This window comes from Pipra filicauda, unplaced genomic scaffold (genome assembly GCF_003945595.2).
Source record: "Pipra filicauda isolate LSUMZ 115617 unplaced genomic scaffold, ASM394559v2 scaffold18_size4552066_pilon, whole genome shotgun sequence".
Lineage (NCBI taxonomy): Eukaryota > Metazoa > Chordata > Aves > Passeriformes > Pipridae > Pipra > Pipra filicauda.
This window is the reverse complement of record NW_024104298.1, coordinates 444,339-461,272: the sequence shown is the minus strand read 5'-3', so window position 1 is coordinate 461,272 and position 16,934 is coordinate 444,339. Positions and strand designations below refer to the sequence as shown.

At 35.3% G+C, this 16,934-nt stretch overlaps 1 protein-coding gene across 1 annotated transcript in view; it reads left to right on the top strand.

Moving 5' to 3' along the window:
• The window catches only part of CFAP47 (cilia and flagella associated protein 47), a 277,322-nt gene that overhangs the window by 7,462 nt on the left and 252,926 nt on the right, over window positions 1-16,934 (top strand). Inside the window, exons 4-17 of the mRNA XM_039380204.1 lie at window positions 182-320; window positions 2,481-2,709; window positions 3,369-3,523; window positions 4,245-4,378; window positions 4,979-5,214; window positions 5,919-6,111; window positions 8,536-8,779; window positions 9,142-9,294; window positions 10,776-10,965; window positions 11,071-11,167; window positions 12,406-12,622; window positions 13,307-13,551; window positions 14,279-14,409; window positions 16,715-16,837. Of these exons, the coding sequence (XP_039236138.1) occupies window positions 182-320; window positions 2,481-2,709; window positions 3,369-3,523; window positions 4,245-4,378; window positions 4,979-5,214; window positions 5,919-6,111; window positions 8,536-8,779; window positions 9,142-9,294; window positions 10,776-10,965; window positions 11,071-11,167; window positions 12,406-12,622; window positions 13,307-13,551; window positions 14,279-14,409; window positions 16,715-16,837 (2,486 nt within the window). The remainder of the gene's footprint in view (window positions 1-181; window positions 321-2,480; window positions 2,710-3,368; window positions 3,524-4,244; window positions 4,379-4,978; window positions 5,215-5,918; window positions 6,112-8,535; window positions 8,780-9,141; window positions 9,295-10,775; window positions 10,966-11,070; window positions 11,168-12,405; window positions 12,623-13,306; window positions 13,552-14,278; window positions 14,410-16,714; window positions 16,838-16,934) is intronic.

Genomic DNA, 16,934 nt, shown 5'->3' with positions numbered 1-16,934 from the left:
TCTACTCTCTGTTACAAATAGTTTTTAAAAAGCTGAACTCCGTGTTTCCTGTTTCCTTAGGAAAATTTATTGCTTGTGAATATCTGCATTATGTGAGGTGTAGTTTCAAGTGTTTAATAGAAGAATATAAATCTACAACTTTATATTGTATAGCATTCTGTTTATTACTCTGGTTTTTTAGGTATATTTGAAATATCATATGATGGGGTTGTCTTGGCTAGCATAACACCTACCAGTGGACTGGTAAAGCCAAAATCTAAAAGGACAATTCAAGTGGATATCTGCACAGATGTACCCAGAGTCATCAAAGAAGTGATGAAGTGAGTGTATGACTGAAGAAGTCCAGCTCTACAAATTCCATTTTTGCCTGTTATTAATTCTAATCTTAATTATGAATGTTTATCTAAAAAAGTTAAAAGTTCCTAAGTGTCGGTTACTGTCTTTCAAACTTATTTTTATTAAATTAATTTGATGATTATATTATCTCCACGGAACAGTGATGCATAAGTTGTGTACCAGCCTGTGTTAATAAAGGTCTCTCATAAATCATAATGATATGGGATGTTTGCACATCTCTCAAAATAAAACTAACCAAGATCTTTGGCATCTTTCACCTTTCTGCACATCCTGTGTTCCTTACTCTTCTTACCTTCTGTTACTTCTACTTTTCTTTTAGCTCTACGTGTTTCAGGACTCTCAGAAACGTTATTGTGTCTTTTGGTGTATCTTATTTTCAATGGAGAGAGAATGAATTTGCAACCACTAACTCTTTTAAGAGTAGATTATTTTTAAATGGGTACTTTATAGAATCACAGAATGGTTTGGGCTGGAAAGTTCTCTCGTTCCACCCCCTGCCAGGGGCAGGGACACTTTGCAAAGGTTGCTCAGAACCCCATCCAGCCTGGGCTTGAACACTTCCAGAGATGGGGCATCCACAGCTTCTCTGGGCAATCTGTGAGTAGGGTGTGGTTGTGGTTGTTTGTCTGTGGGGTTTTTGTTTGTTTGGTCATTGTTTTTGTGATTTTGGTTGTTTCTTTTTTGGGGGGGGGGGGGTATCTAGGATGTATCTGTAGAAGTTTCCTCTTTTGTTTTGAATTATTAAAATAGACTTAAAGTTCAGTTCTTCCTATTCTTGTTTTTGGCAGCCTGTCTGAAAAGGAAATGAAAGTACAGGAGCAAAAATTCTATTACAATGACAGGGAAGATGTTATCTGTGCTATTGCTTCATAGTCATAACCCCTTCATATGATTTTTTTCTTTGGTTACTAAGTTGTAACCTTTTAGTTGCTAAATGTCCTGCTTTCTGCCTTTCTTTTGCTGTCCAGGCTGCCTCCACTATTTTCTTCACCTCATCTTGGTTAAATGGCTACTGTCTCCTGCAGATTTCATCCTTCACCCATTTTCTGCCTTAGATTCTACGTAATTCTGTCAGTGAATTTGACGTTTCTTGTTAGTTATTATTATATTCTCTAGACTACATGAAATATTATGTTTTGTTGTCAAGCTTTGCACAAATATGTGTATACAGGTGTGTATGTATGTGGTTAAACAAACAGGGTGTTATTTAAAGTCTTGCAATGGGTATTTGACAGGAATCTGATTTGGAGAAATAGCAGAGTTTTCATGAAAACATCTTGGTTATTTCCATTTACCATGCTCTCTAAACATTTTCCTTCTATGTGCAAGCAAAATTATTCTCAAAGGAATCTACTCTTATAGTTTTTTGAGATTTCTTTTATGTCTTGGAGTATCCTGTAATCATGCTTCAGAACTTCAAACATGATTTGAGTTTGAGATCCTCTCCCAGATCCTGTGTGTAGTTATATATGTGACTATTCAATAAAAAAACCTTTTTTTTTAAGATTTTTTTTAGCTCAGATGCTATTCAAAAGGGTAGTTGATTCTGTTAGAAAAATAAGGTATATTATTCTTGATTTTGTTCTATTGTTCCAATAGAATTCTAATAGCAAATATTTGTACAATGTCTATGTGATCTTTTGATAATTTGTGGCATCATCAATATCAAGCGTTCTGACAGTAACAGCAGCACTTCTTTTGTGCTTATTCAGATGAACTTCTAGCTCCAGTTCCCTAAGAAAAAATTAAGTATATATGCTAAAATTGGCATCTAGATATACTGCTCTTATTTCTGAGAACCTTTATATCACCTGTGGACACTTCTGATTCTTTCCAGATGTCATTCCTATAATTTCAAACATTTAAAAAGGGAAAAAAATTAAGCTCCCTAAAACTCCACCATGTAATGAGTGATCTTTCCTGGCTGTAATACTCCTTTTAGGTCACTGTTAAGTGCACGTTCCCTTCCTCTGCTTAGTTTATTTATGGAAAGCCAGTGATTTTAGTGCTCAGGTTTGGCTCAGTTTTTTGCACAGGTTCTAATATAAACCAAAACTAACCAAACTGATTATTTCTAAGACTTTTGTACATTACCTGTTGCTTCCTGCTGCTCTCACTGACAGAGTGGAATTGGAAGGTCGTGGCTGCATTGAAGTGTGGGTCAAAGCTGTCGTGGTTGAACAAGTTCTTAAAGTTCTTGGAGCATCTTGTGGAAAAGTAGTGGAATGCATTAACTTTGGACCAGTTTACTTTGGGACTTCAAAGACTGAGCAAATATCTTTATATAATAAAAGTCCTGAGAATATGGACTGGGTAGCAGTACTGGAAGACAATGCCATTGGAGGAGAGATGGTAAGAAACTGCTTTGGGTTTTATTTTAGTTGAAAACTTGTTTTCATTTCTGCTTTTGCATTTTTTATTTCTAAACATTCATTTTCTAATACTGTTTAGTATGTCAACCTATGTTCTGATCAATAGGCTTTCTGAAACTTTTGCCCAACCAACACATTTTTTACTGTAATTTAACCTTTCATTTTTTTCCATTTTACTATGTGACATTTTAACCTGAACAGTGTTAACTACATTCTCTGAGTAGGTTTTTTAGTTTTTGGGGTGTTTTTTGTTTGTGTTTTTTTGTTTGTTTGGTTTTGAGCAGTATTGCTTGAAATCCCTCTGATTTTCTTATTTAATGGGAGTTATCAAAAAACATTTTGGTATTTTAGGATGTTAAGCAATCTGTGGTTTCAGTTGTTCTTCTCAGACAGTGAAATCATCTGAGTGAGCATCATGTTTAAAAAAGGGAATTCAAAACATTGACATGAAACTGATGTTTTAAGATTGGTTAATTAGCCATGTGATGTGTAACTATGTCAATGCTTTTCTTATGTTATGTCTTTCTATTTGTTGTACATGAAAATGTATGTATGGGAAAAAAAAACACAAAAGGGAAAGTGGAACAGGCTGAATATATTTCATATTTCAAAATATTTCATTTTTTGATTATTTTTTAGGGGACAGATCTTCAGAGGAGTACAGATGCTGCTTTACAGGACTTAAGCCTGAAAAATAGAGATGCAGATGTTTCCACCTTGATCTTGTGCACTCCCAATCAAGGAACTTTGCTACCTTATGAGAAATCTTTGGTTACATTGTGCTTTAGTCCAGAGTGAGTGGTACAAAGTAGATAACCAAACACACACAATTTGATTGGTCTAAACTGTTCTGTAATAGCTGTGTTGGAGAAAATAATTTTAAGTCAATGTGTCTGCAAATTTTTTTTCTCAATAACTTCTTATATATTTGTGTGTTAAAAGAAATTGCCTGGTGTGATACTACAAATGAGAAAGCAAAGTTTGAAGTGATTCTATGATTCAATGTTTTATAACACGTTAGGATGTATTTGAACCAAGAATTGGTTAAGCAGGTTTTGTGAAAACAAGAATTTTATTAGACTTTGCTATTTATTAACAACAAAGAGAGTGAAACATTTCAGAAAGCTGTCATTCCATTAACTTTCCCCCCCCCGTCAAAATATAAAGGAACATCTCTTCTTGAATGAGGAAAAGAAAATGCGCTCTTGCTATTTTCCCCTACTTAAACTCTAAATATAAGTCGTTATTCTGCATGTAGTATTAGTTTAGAAAACTGCTGGAAGAGATATCAAATGACTAGGAGTATAAGCACACAGATATTGATGAGCTTAAATTCATTACTATTTCCATTTTCTGAAAGGAAGAATAAAGATCATTTGTTTAAACTGTAGCTGACAGCAAAGAAGCCAGACTGGATGATGAAAAATATCTTGATTTTTTTTTTTTTTTTGTGGATTGGGGTTTGGAGGTTTGGTTTTTTCCCCACCATCTAATTAGACATTGTGACTCTTACAGAAAATTTAAAGGAGACTTTGAAGTGAATGACTCATCACTGAAACAAGATTATGTCCTATTTCTGAGATTTGAAACTGTTGGGAATAGAGGTGGTTATCTGCAGGCCCTCGATGATGGTGCCACATCAACCACAAGTATGTCATCAGAAATGTGTAGTCACCATCAGAAATGTATATTTGGATGATAAAACTGTATATCTTGATATATATTTTAAATTTTTTAAATATTTTTTTTCTTTAAAAAATTTCTATTTTTAAGGTCAATCTGCTTCTTTTGTTTGTTTATATCAATACAAATAAATTGAAGTAACTTACATCTTTAATGCTTTAGCACCAAAACCTCTTCAAACAGTGACTAGAAAGAAGGGAATCGTGTGTGTCTTGAATACACCTGCTACTAGTGAGCACCTAGAACTTAATCATAAATGGGAAGGCATTAAACCCCACTCCAGCCAATTGCAAGTCACTAGCACTTTTATAATACCAGTTTTGTGCATTTTCAAGTGCATATTTGGTCATCCTCAACTTCTTTAATGAGGGAATACATTATCTAACAGCCATTATAAATAAACATTGCTCTGTTATGTTTATAGAAAATTGCATTATAAATCCTATTTTTTTTTTCAATATTATTTTGTTTTTGTGACCATACAACTACAACATTACTTTTCTGTTTGTAAGCTAATAGGTGTGTGAGGGGTTTTGTTTGTTTAATTTTGTGTTTGTCTAATGCAGGGAATCATCCTCATCACGTGGACTTAGCTTTGACAGGTTCTGGGCTTCCTGTGATGGTAACTTTTAATCCAGGACCAGAAATTAATTTTAGGGACTGTTATTTGGGTGAACAAACAGAACTTCTGTGCACACTGAAAAATGAATCCGACTCCCTTCCAGTGACATTCCGCTTCCGCAAGGCCGCTCACTTTAATATTTCTCCTGAAAAAGGAAAAATTAAAAAAAATTCTGCAAAGGTAACTGTCTCTTTCTCTTAGGTTATGGAGCTATGCAGATTGTTTTACAGTGGCTAGCAGTGGAATTTCTTGTAAGCCAGAACAATTTCATTTCAGTAGCAACGACTTTAATACCCACCAAATAAATTTTTTTTTCATTTTGTAGGCTTTCTTAACATTTTTGCCAGTACTCCAGAAAGCAACAAATGTTAGTTTAAATTTGGAAAAATAATTGTAGCACTCAAGGAACTTTAGAAATGTTTTTCCTATCTGTAATTACTTTTTTTTTTGTATTTTACTGATTTGAGAAGATTGCTTCATACTCATATATTTTTCCACGATACTTTTAATTCCTTTCAGTAAATCACAAATATTCAAGTAAGATAACATTTCTTTTAATGGAAAAAGGTTTGCCAAATATGTGTTAAATATGGAGACATTTATAATTTCACAAACCAGTAACTCAGGGTACAAGATGTAACAATTTATCTCAAAAATGAGCAAGTGAGACTTTGTTGTGTTCTAATGTGTAGCATTTTTATATCACCTTATATTGCTAATTTTTGTATGTCTGTTGGCATATTCTAAAAGCCCAGTTTTGAACACCTGTCTTAGAGGTAAGTGTGGAGAGAAGGGACTCAATAGCTCAATTATACAGGAATTACAAAAAATTTGACTCTTTGCTTTTCTGCCTCTTATGTCTGAGAATGAGTTTTCTTTTCCAGGATGTGATGATTTCATTTTCTCCACGTCAAATAGGAACATTTAAAATGAAGCAAATTATCGATATCATTGGTACAGGAGTAGATAAAAATAACTTGCATGATTTGAAGACAATATCCTTTCATCAGTTATATTTGAGCTTGATTGGAGTGTGCAAAGCTAAACGAAAAAAAATTCTATTCACAGTTAATCCTGGTAAGATGTTAAAAACATTAGTGAAAAGTGATAAAATGTCTTAAAAGTGCATTTTTAGCATTTAAAAGAGGGTTTTTCTATTTTTAGTTTGTTTATAAAAAGCAAAAAGTCTTTGGGACTTCAAGGATGCTCAGTTGTATGACATATACATGTAAGAGTATAAAATAATGGCTAAAATAATGGTACCCTTCTCCCCCCCATTTTATAAAAAAATAAACTATTAAAGCATAAATTTTCATCATATGATTATTTAAATTTTATAAATCAGAAAACAAAAGCTTCGGTTTTTGGAAGTGATACCATTAAACAGTGCTAATATGTTTCAGTAGTAAATTGAGAGATATGTCAAGCACAGAAAGATGGTAGGAAAGATAACAGGATATTTAGTGATTAAAAGTTACTACTGCCAGATTAATTTGCCAGTTAATACAGCCTGCTGCCTGTCCCATGTCCATTGGCTCTTTCCATCCTGTGAAGCCTGTGCCAGCGTAAAGAATCTCTCAGGGTATGCAATAATTAGACTCTAAATTGTTCCTCATGTTCCTAACATGTCCCAGGAACAAGTTAAAGTAGATTTGACTAAGCCTGTCACTGGATTTTAAAACCAGTGGTGGAAAATGTAGCTTTCCTTGGCATCACATGTATGGTGGCATCTGCAGGTAGTACCAGTGAACTGGTGCATGTGGTGCATGTTTATGTAGATAAGGGGGGGAACTTGAATAGCTTTTAACTGACTGCTGCCAGCTTGAAGATGTACTTGCTAATGAGAACCAGGAAGGCAATGCCCATTTTTTTCCATTGTGGGGAAGTAAAAATAGGAAGTTACTGGGAAGCCAGGATAAAATGAGGGGCAGCAGAGGGGCAGGTACCGATCTCTTCACTCTCGTGACCAGTGACAGGGCTCATGGAAATGGGACGAAGGCGAGTCAGGGGATGTTTAGGTTGGATATCAGGAAAAAATTTTTCACCCAGAGGGTGGTTGGGCACTAGAACAGGCACCCCAGGGAAATGGTTACAGCATCAAGCCTGACACAATTCAGTAAGTGTTTGGACAATACTTCTCAGGCATCTGAGAATCTGTTGGGATTCTTGGGTGTCCTGTTCAGGGCCAGCAGTTGGACTAGATGATCCTTGTGGGTCCCTTCCAACTCATCATATTTCCATGATTCCACAATTATTTGTACAATACCAGAATGGTTGATAAGCCAGTGGACATTCCTGCTACTTTCAGGAATGTATTTCAAGTCTATGGCCATCAGGATTTGAGAAGAACCTAAAGTTTGGCAGTTTCTAGGTTTTATTGTTGAAATCCAGGACTCCTTCAGTTTTCCTGCTTCAGAAACACAATTAAAAGAAGTGTTTTGTTTTTTTTAATCAAAGATTTAATGTAGTATTCAAGTTTTTCAGGTTTTCTATATGCTCTTGTCTACCATTTGCTCTGTAAATGTCCCCATTCTGCTCCTGTCTGCAGATTCATAAAGAGCTTATGAAGGATATTTACTATTTAGGCTACTGATAGCTGTGTTTTGCTTTTAAGTCTCATTAAAGTGTGGAGGAAAAGTTTATTTTTTTCAGATCCTTATATAGATAGGTCTGTATCTCCCTGTTGTCTTCTCCCTGTCTCTGTGAATGAGTGTGTGTGATTGTCTCTGAATTCAGTTGAAGACAGGGGAGAGACTGGAATGAAGCTTCTTGCAAACTGTGCCTCCCTGGGCAGTGAAAGTTGTAATCTCTCCTATGGTTTAGAGGATGGAAAGTAGCTTTTGATTTTTTTAGGGTTTTTTTTTGATAGCCATTTTGGAGTAAAGTAAGGCTGAAGTAGGTAAAACAAAAATATTTAATGATCAATTTTTTTTTTTTGCAAGTGAGGGAGGAAAGGGCAGTTGAAGTACGGATTTATTTATTTATAGGGCTGTTTTAAATGTATGTATTTAAGGAGAGGTGAGCAAACCCATGGCCTAGTTTCTGATGTAATTTTTATCTTTGACATTAATATATATGTGCTTTTATAAAATTAGAGTGAAAAATATCTGAGCTGTCTTTTTAGTTGTGATAGCTTGGGAGTTCTTTGTCAAAAATCATGCCTGTGTTTGCAGCCCTTAAGAAAAGCTTTAGGACACCATGAACAGGATTGTGATGGAGGCAGCTCTGAGTGCTGATCATGTGCCTGTGCAAGACAAAGTGTCACAGCTGGACAGGGCAGTGCTTTGAGCTCTGATATTTGTTTGTGTGATCAAGGCCAAGGGAGGCAGTGAGCTGTTGGTATGATGTGAATGCCTTCTTCCCTCTGAGGAAAACACATTGGGATGGGTGACTGATTGTTGCACTGCTGGGTGGACCAGTGCAAATCAGAAATATTTTCTAATACTTTGAATTTTGCTTTAAAAATATTAGTTTAAGTTCACGTTTTATTTGAATTTTAAGGTTTAACACCAGTGATTTCTAATGCAACTGGACAGTTTGTAGTTGACGGCACAGAAGAGTGCACTGATGCAGCACGTGGGGCAATACAATGCACTGATGCAACACCTGTGGCAATGCTTAAATCAAACCAAACACGAATTCATACCCACCGGATAAACAGGAATTGTAAGGATGATGCACTTATAGCTTTCCCTAATGATCGTGCAACCAGTGTTAGGCCTGGTGAATGGGACAAAAAGTACAGGTAAAAATTATGTGAATCTAATATTTAAACCTACACATTTATATATATAGCATGTAGTAGATCAAGATTTGTTACTCACTGGGGTTTTTTTGCACTGAAAGTTCTTTAAAATTCATTGCATTTATGAGTCTCTTGCACATAAATTTCTTAAGTTGCTTTTCTTACATGAAATGTAGCTATTACAGTTGCAATATTTCATTTTTACGGTTGCCTGTACAAGGTCAAATATTAATAATCAGCTGTGATAAAAAGAATGTTTGCAATGAAATATATATCTATCAAGATCAATATGTTTTCTTTCTAACAAGACCCAGAATCATTTTACACATGTAGTGAAACTACAATTCTCTTTAAATATTTAGGACTATTTTCACAAAGACTGAGAGATATAATTTCATAGATCCAGAATTTGCTTATACTGACTCTGAGCGACAGTCAATAGAAGCACATAAGAAATACTATGGTGACTTCATTTCCAGTTTAAGACAGCGTCGTTTAGAGAAGGATGCTGCCAGGTAAGACTTTTTTTGAAGGATAAATGAGTACTTTGGGTTCATACACAAACTAGGTCTATATATGTGCAGAATTAACTTAGTGGCACCAATCATATCCCTTAAATTGTCCCATGCTGAAATTCTTGTGTTCTTGGGACCTTCTTTTATAGTGCATGCAAAACCCGGTTTTGTTCATTTAGGCATGTAGAGATAATTTCCTGGGTGAAATGGAGGGATAGAGGCATGGCACTTGAAATTGAACTTAAAATAAATAAACATGACAAATTTTAAGAAGAGTTGGTTATGGCTGATAGAAAGAAAATCATAACATTGATTGTTTTGTATTCCTTCTTTTTATATTATAAATATGTATTTCCAACTAGGATGTCTAGCTCACCCTGAGTGATAGATTTAGTACGTAAATTATTATATATTCTGTGGAATGAAGCAGATACAATCCTCCAATGTTACTGGTCATCTAGCCTTACCTTGTAGTAAATTCTCACTATGAATTTGTATATTTGATTGGTATGCTGAGGAGCAAAATCATGGAAAAGCAGCACTGACAGCTCTGCTACTTTTACAAAGTTTTATTTAAAAGAAGAAAAACCCATAAATCTTCTAAAGCAAGGTAAATAATACCTTAAGAGTGTTAGATTGTTAAGATCCATTATTGAAAAATTAGTAGTGCCAGTGGATTATTCTTGTAATCTCAATTTACCTTGCTCTGTGTATACATGATTCAGACAAGGCCTGCAGAGCTGGATTTATTTTATTTTTCTGCAGGTGATTATGGTGTTTTTGAAAGGAACTAGTGTTGTGTAGTGTGTGACCTGTTGTTTATATGACCATTAACACATGTATTCAAGGTATACTGCATGAGGAGCAAGAACAGAAAGGAAAATTTAAAAGTTATCAGATACATTTTAGTTCTACTATTAAATATAGTAATAATTTTCTTGATACAAAAGTAGGAATATTTGATAAAAAACATCTGTGTAAGATCTCTAGACATTTCAAGTCTTTTAGTTGCAGGTTAAGTTGATTTATTGGAATTGAACTTTAACCAAAAATGTAATTGCTGTGAAAATTACGCTATAATTGGTCCAGTTTAGAGATACACCATTACATGCTTTGTAATCTTGGCAGTTGCTAACTTTTAAGTGCTTGATTTTACAACTTAATTGCTCTTTAAGAGATATTTTTAGGCATTATCTCATTTGTATTTTTGTAGCCATAACATGTTCAACCTATTTAACAAAGCAGTTGGCACAAATGTGCAACATTTGTGCAAGGACATAAATGTTAGTCTTTATCTAAACAAAAGAAAAAAAAAGAATTTTCAAGGTATTCTCTATACTTGAAAGTTTTTTAAATAATGGAATATTCTTACTTAAAGTATTACTTGTTTTGTTTAAAAATATTAAGTTATTTAATGTGTAGATCATAGAATACTCAAACTTTTAGATTTCCATATTCCTTTTTTTTTCCCTTTCCTGTAGGCAGTTTGATATGTATAATGATCCTGTAAGCATAGGAATCAAACCAGGTGAAGGGCTTAAGTCACCAAACATCTCAATCACAGATTTTCCCATGGAGAAGCTACGGTTGAAAAAGCCTCCTTTAAATGATGATTGCCTATTAACTAGTCGAAAATTGGCAACAATTACATCCACACCTACAAATAAAGAAGTAAGTTAAATGCTTGAGTAGCAATGTGAGCATAATGTGTTTACCATGTTAAAAAAGCATAAGAATTTTGATCCTACTCTGAGAGGTGTCTTGTGCTTATCACAGACTTGGAGTTGGCTTAGTCCTGTGCCATCTTCTACCCAGGAGAAGGAAGATTGTAGTCTAACTTTGACACACAAGCAGCTTCATCAAATATTCATTGGTAAGATTTTTAATTTGGTTGCTAAATGCATGTAGTTCTTATAAAAGCAGTTATTTATGGTAACACAATTTACGATTATAATTGTTCACCCTAAATAGAAAATAGTTTAATTTGGTGGTAGCTTGATGTCTACAGTAGTGTTTAACTAAAGCTTTGTACTTCTCAGAAAATACTGAGATAGATTAGATATGAACATGTAGAAGAAGAGTTTTCTTTGAAGACTGCTCATACCACAAGCTATTACAGAGAAATCATCACAGCATAATATGAGGGTTGTTCTCATCCTTATGCCTTGTTATTGGATAGTATCTGGACCAGCATTAATATCAATAAGATTCATGGCAGTGCTCAGAATGTTTCTGGGAATTAACAGTGAACATTGATACCCCCTAAAAGTAAAACTTCAGGATCCTCCTTCAAAATAATTTCAGCAGAGTGCTCTGCGATGGGGAGTAATTCCTTGTAAAGCCTGTGAGGGACTCATCTATTAACATTTGGTACTACTATAGGTCTGTTTTAAGGTCAACTTTTCTTCAGTAAAATTATTTAGCAACAAAATGAAATTTTTCAGTAATTTCTGGGCTTTTTATTTATTATTTTCAATCAAGATAGAACTTGCATAGATACTGATATACTTGGGAAAAGGTAGAGTAAGATAAACATAATAGAAAAAGTACTGAGAGTTTTGTAAGATGTTTGATTAGTGCCATGAGCAGTGAAGTTTACAGACCAGCCTAAAAATTAGTGATAGCAGTAAGTTAAGTAGTGAAATAATTCTGTGACCATCAAATGACATGAATTATTAAAGCAAGTGGTCACACATTAGGGAGCAAATCAATAGGTTAAGTGTATAAACTGTCAGTGAATTGCTGCTTGTCTATTCGTTTAAATATCTGCTTAACAAAAAGAAGTATTTGTGGTTATTATTAGTACCTTGAGTAATGAGCACATTGCTTTTCCTATTTTAATAGTTGGCTAAAAAATAGGAATTTTTTAGCCAATAACACAATTAAGAAATAAATGTTGCTGGCTTTTGAACTGTACTACTGAAAACATTCATAGAACATGCATGGTATTTACTTCCAGATTTTAGGGAGAATTTGTTCTGCTACAAGATTTTTGTAGCTGACTAATTTTGTAATTTGAGGAACTAAAATGTTTTGATCATAATATTTTAGTAGTTATGTTTACTTGCATTAACTTTTTTTATTGAACATCTTATTTCTTATATATTCCAGGTCCTTCTACTATAGATTTTGGTGATGTCTGTGTGTATTCTACAACAACCAAAGAACTGTACATCATCAATAACTTGTTAGTCCATATATGGATACAAATTGAGATTGAAATTGAGGAATTGCAGGAGACATCTCCATTGTCTCAAGTGGTGCCTCCTCTTACAAAGACTCACGTTCCAATTGTATTTGAGACAATCACTCCTGGAAGCTTTAAAAGGTAAGGTTTTTTTATTTGTCTTGATTTACACATTTTCTTGGCAGTAGTACAATACAAAAAGTCACTGGCTGGTTTAAACAAAGTGTAATAATTGTTAATGGTGTGCACTCATTTATTTGCAATAATTAATAATGATTCTTAATTATTTTTTAATTAATAATTGCATCAGTCCAGTAATTAATGTAGTTTTATGTTGCAAAATTTTCCAAAGAAAAACATGTCCTGTGGAAAGCCCATATAACTACAGGTATATCAGGGAAAAAAGTTTGCTGTGACAGTGTATTTGCTAGGATAAATTTTTATGGAAAATACCGTACTCTTTCCAGCATAGTGTTCATCACTGCATCTATGCTAAGATCTTTTGATGCAGCTCATGGGAAAATGTATAGGCAAACTATATCTGTTTTCCAGCCTTCTGGTATTGAACTCTCACTTTACTGATGTTGTTAAAATGACTGTATGAGGCTGATCATCCTTTGGGATGACCATCACTTTTGGCATGATTTAAGTAGTATGCAAAACAAGCACAAAATTTTTTCTCTTGTCAGTCTTTGTTGTGTGTTCACACTCAATTCTTTTGTTAAATATTTTCTTGCTAATGGTTATATTTCACATAAATTTTACTCCGACTGCAACATAATAAATGCATAAAAATATAGAGAAATATATATTTTTATGTTGCAGATCTTTTGCTTACAAGATAAACAACCAACACCCTGGGCATGTGCTGGTAGTTGCAAATGCTGTGCCTATTGAACTTGAGCTGTCTACAAGGGAACTGATTTTAAATCCTGTTCCTGGCTGCCTAGCAGGGACAGAGTTTAGAGCAACCGTCAGGGTCTGCAATCCCAGAAACCATCCAGCTGGATTCATTTGGAAACCTGTAATTACAGATAGAAAACCTGCATTTTCTATACGGCCTGCCAGAGGTATACTGTGCAAATACAGTGTGTGTGTATGTGTCTTAAATGTCAACAGTGTTAAATAAAACAAACATTTATCTGATGCTATATACTGTATTTTTAGACTTAGATCAACGTATCCCAAAACTAGAATCAGATCACAGTGTTATTATGACAGCAGCACTCCCTGTATAAACCCTACCCTGAATACATTCATGAGACTTTAGGTTTTACCTTCTTTCCTTTGGAAAAATATCATTCTGCAGGAGTATGTTGGATCTCTGTTATTAAAGAAGTAAGTGCTGACTGAATTGGCATTACACAGTTCAGTCAAGATTTGGCTTGGTGTGCTCTGATTCTTGAGAGAAGATATTTCTGCTAATACAAGTTCAGACTCCAAGCAAGAAAATGTATATGGTCTTTTTCAAAGTTGTTATTCTACAAGAAGGATAGTCTGTTCTTTTATTTTTTAATGTTGACTATTAGATTAACTCATGGCTAAAAAACACCAGTGAACTTTGAGTGTGTTTTACTGCAGGATACTAATAGACCGATTATGCAATTGTCATGAGAATTCAGAAACTAATTTTACTTATTTCATCATACTGTTCAACACCTGAGAAATGTAGGCTTAGTCTTCAGTAATAGGAGGTCATTTCACTTTAATGTGCTTAAGTTATTTCTAATTATACAATGAAATTTGATAATTGCACATGTGTATGCTATAATATGTAAAATATGTACATGTATTTAGGGCTTGTGGAGGCCTATAGTGATCTGGAGTGTGAAGTTGTTTGGCGTTCAGGGTTCAACTCTCCAGAAGAAGGAGAATTCATCTTGTGTGTGCGCAAAGGAAATGAAATAAAGTTGAAATGTTTTGCAAAGGTAATAATTTATACAGCAGATTTAGAGAAGAAAAATGCATTATTTTTTTAAAGCAAGTGATGTCTTAAATATACTTATATTATCATGTATTAAAAATATTTTCATATTGCTTCTATTTGACGTGTTTAACAAAAAAATATGCTACAAAGACATGATGGAGAAGGCAAGGAAAAGACAATTTGCCTTTTTCTTGCTTTTGATGATATACCTATTTTGGCATCATAGCTTAGCGGTTCTTATATATTATGAGGTAATTATTGGTTTTGACTTGCTTAGTTTAACTAAACAAAGGTTGAGAGGTGATATGACAGTTCTTTAGATATATGTTAATGGGGTAAAAATCAAAGTGTGTGTGGGAAGGTGTATTTCAGAGTTTCAGGGTAACAACAGGCTCTAGTGTAATTTTGTATTGTTATTTGAATATGGTATTTGAGAATCAATTTTCTGGATAGTCTTCTAAGCAGTGACATTCACCTTAGGTTAGTCATTTGTTCTCTTACATTACATGCTAGGGAGTAAGAAAGTTGTCTTTTTCTTTTCACTGTATTCTATTGGCTGCATACTCTAGGACTTCCATTGGGAGCCAAGAAAACTTTACCCTTCTTTTTGATGAGCCTATTTTGATTTTTTTTTTTTTTTTTTCCAGTAGGTTTTTAATTTTTTTTTTCCTCTTGTTTTGAAGCCTTGGAAATTGCCATATGTAAACCAGGATGTGTATAAATTAGAATATTGGCATTTCTACTGCTATTAATATCTCTGAAGTATCTTGTTCTGATCACACATTTGAAATTAATGGAGCTTGTGCTGTTAAGTTTAATTAAAGGATTTTTATCTGTCTTGAAGTTAGACCAGAAATATCTGTGGGGTTGGGTCTGTTTAATTTGAATCTAGATGAGTTCATGTCATGGTTTGAGATAGTCCCAAAATCCAATTCCCTAGCTCCATCCCCCCTCCCACATCTCAACCTAATGTGAGAGAGGTTTTTCCAGACAAAACACACCAGACTCCAAAGTGGGGGAAAGGGAAATATATTACAATGACTGTACAAATAAATACCATATCACATTATACACACGATCACAAACTATCTCTACCATGACATATAGTATTTACAATGGATCAGATCTCTTCTCCCCTCCAAATAAAAGTCCAGGAGGGAAAGAAGGACAGATCCCTTCCAGTCTCTGAACAGCAGCATCTTCTAAGGCAGCAGGTTTCTTCTCATGCATGCAGCAGCTGTGGCTGGCTTTTCTGCCAGCTCTCACGAGGGAGGTATCCAAGCCTCTCTCTCGGCCCCATCGCCTCACAACCGAGGGGTCTTCCGTGGGCTTCGTAACCCCAGACAAGGTCGTTTCACCACGTCATATCACGAAGACACAGGGGGGTCTTCGTGACGGTCTGGTATCTCTTGCAGGGCCTCTGTGCCCTGTCTCTCAGGCTGCCACCGTGGCAGCAGTGCGAGGGGGGGGAAGCCAAGGTCCACTCCCCCTGCATTCCTCTCGGAGCTCTCTAGCTCCTTTCTACAGTGCATGTCGCACTTCAAGGCTCTTTCAAGTAAGAGTCCATCATCTTCCTCCTTCCAGGAGGTCTCAAAGGAGTTTTGGGGATCTGGTATCAGTCTTACCCCCAAGAACTCTGTAGCTCTCAGCTGCTGGCTCTCCTTTCCTCGACTCTCCTTCCAGGAGTCTCCTCTGCAGTGCTGCATGTTGCTTCTGCTGCTTCTTCAGTTCAGGTTCTTATCTCTGGCTCTCTGCCACTGTTTCTCTGGTCAGCGTCGGCTGCTGCTCTGTGCCCATGGAGAAAACATCTCCCGGCATAACTACAGGCACCTAGCCCAGCTTTATGCTGTTCCAGGTCCCTGCAGCCCCCAGCCAGGGGCTGGGAGGGGGCCAGAGGCCCCAAGGGGCTCAGAGCCCCTACCTCGTGGCTCTACAACATGGCCACCTCTCCTCCAACAACCAAACTACCACTCTTCTTTACCGGTCTGGTTGTGATATGTTTACATTTCTGCAGGAGCGTCCATTGGGCAGAATTTCAAAACTTCCAGGGGTTTCCACCCCTTGGGGTCTACCACTTCTCTTAGCCTCTGGGGAAAACAAGGTTCAAACCACTACAGTTCAGTACATTGATTAAATCTTGTCTCACATTTAAGCTTTGTTTATCTATCTGAATACTTGTAATTTATGCATTTTCACAAGTATATTAGCTCTCGATGTAATAAAAAAATAGGCTGAATTATTTATTTGTACTTAGGAATATGTTATAGAATTCACCTGTTTTATCTTTTTTTTTTCTTTGTTAATAGCTTGGTGCTACTAAAGTTCAGTTTGTGACACAAAATATATCCTTCATTCATAGTCCAATGGGTTTGTCTACTTGTAAGACAGCCGTTCTTCAAAACACAGGACGCAACCATGCATACTTCCAAGTAAGCTAAAGCTATTTCTAGCACATTTAATTCCTTGGGGTGAAGAGCAGAAGGGAGTTAGTTTTATCAGATCATGTTATGGTGTTGTGTTCTCGGT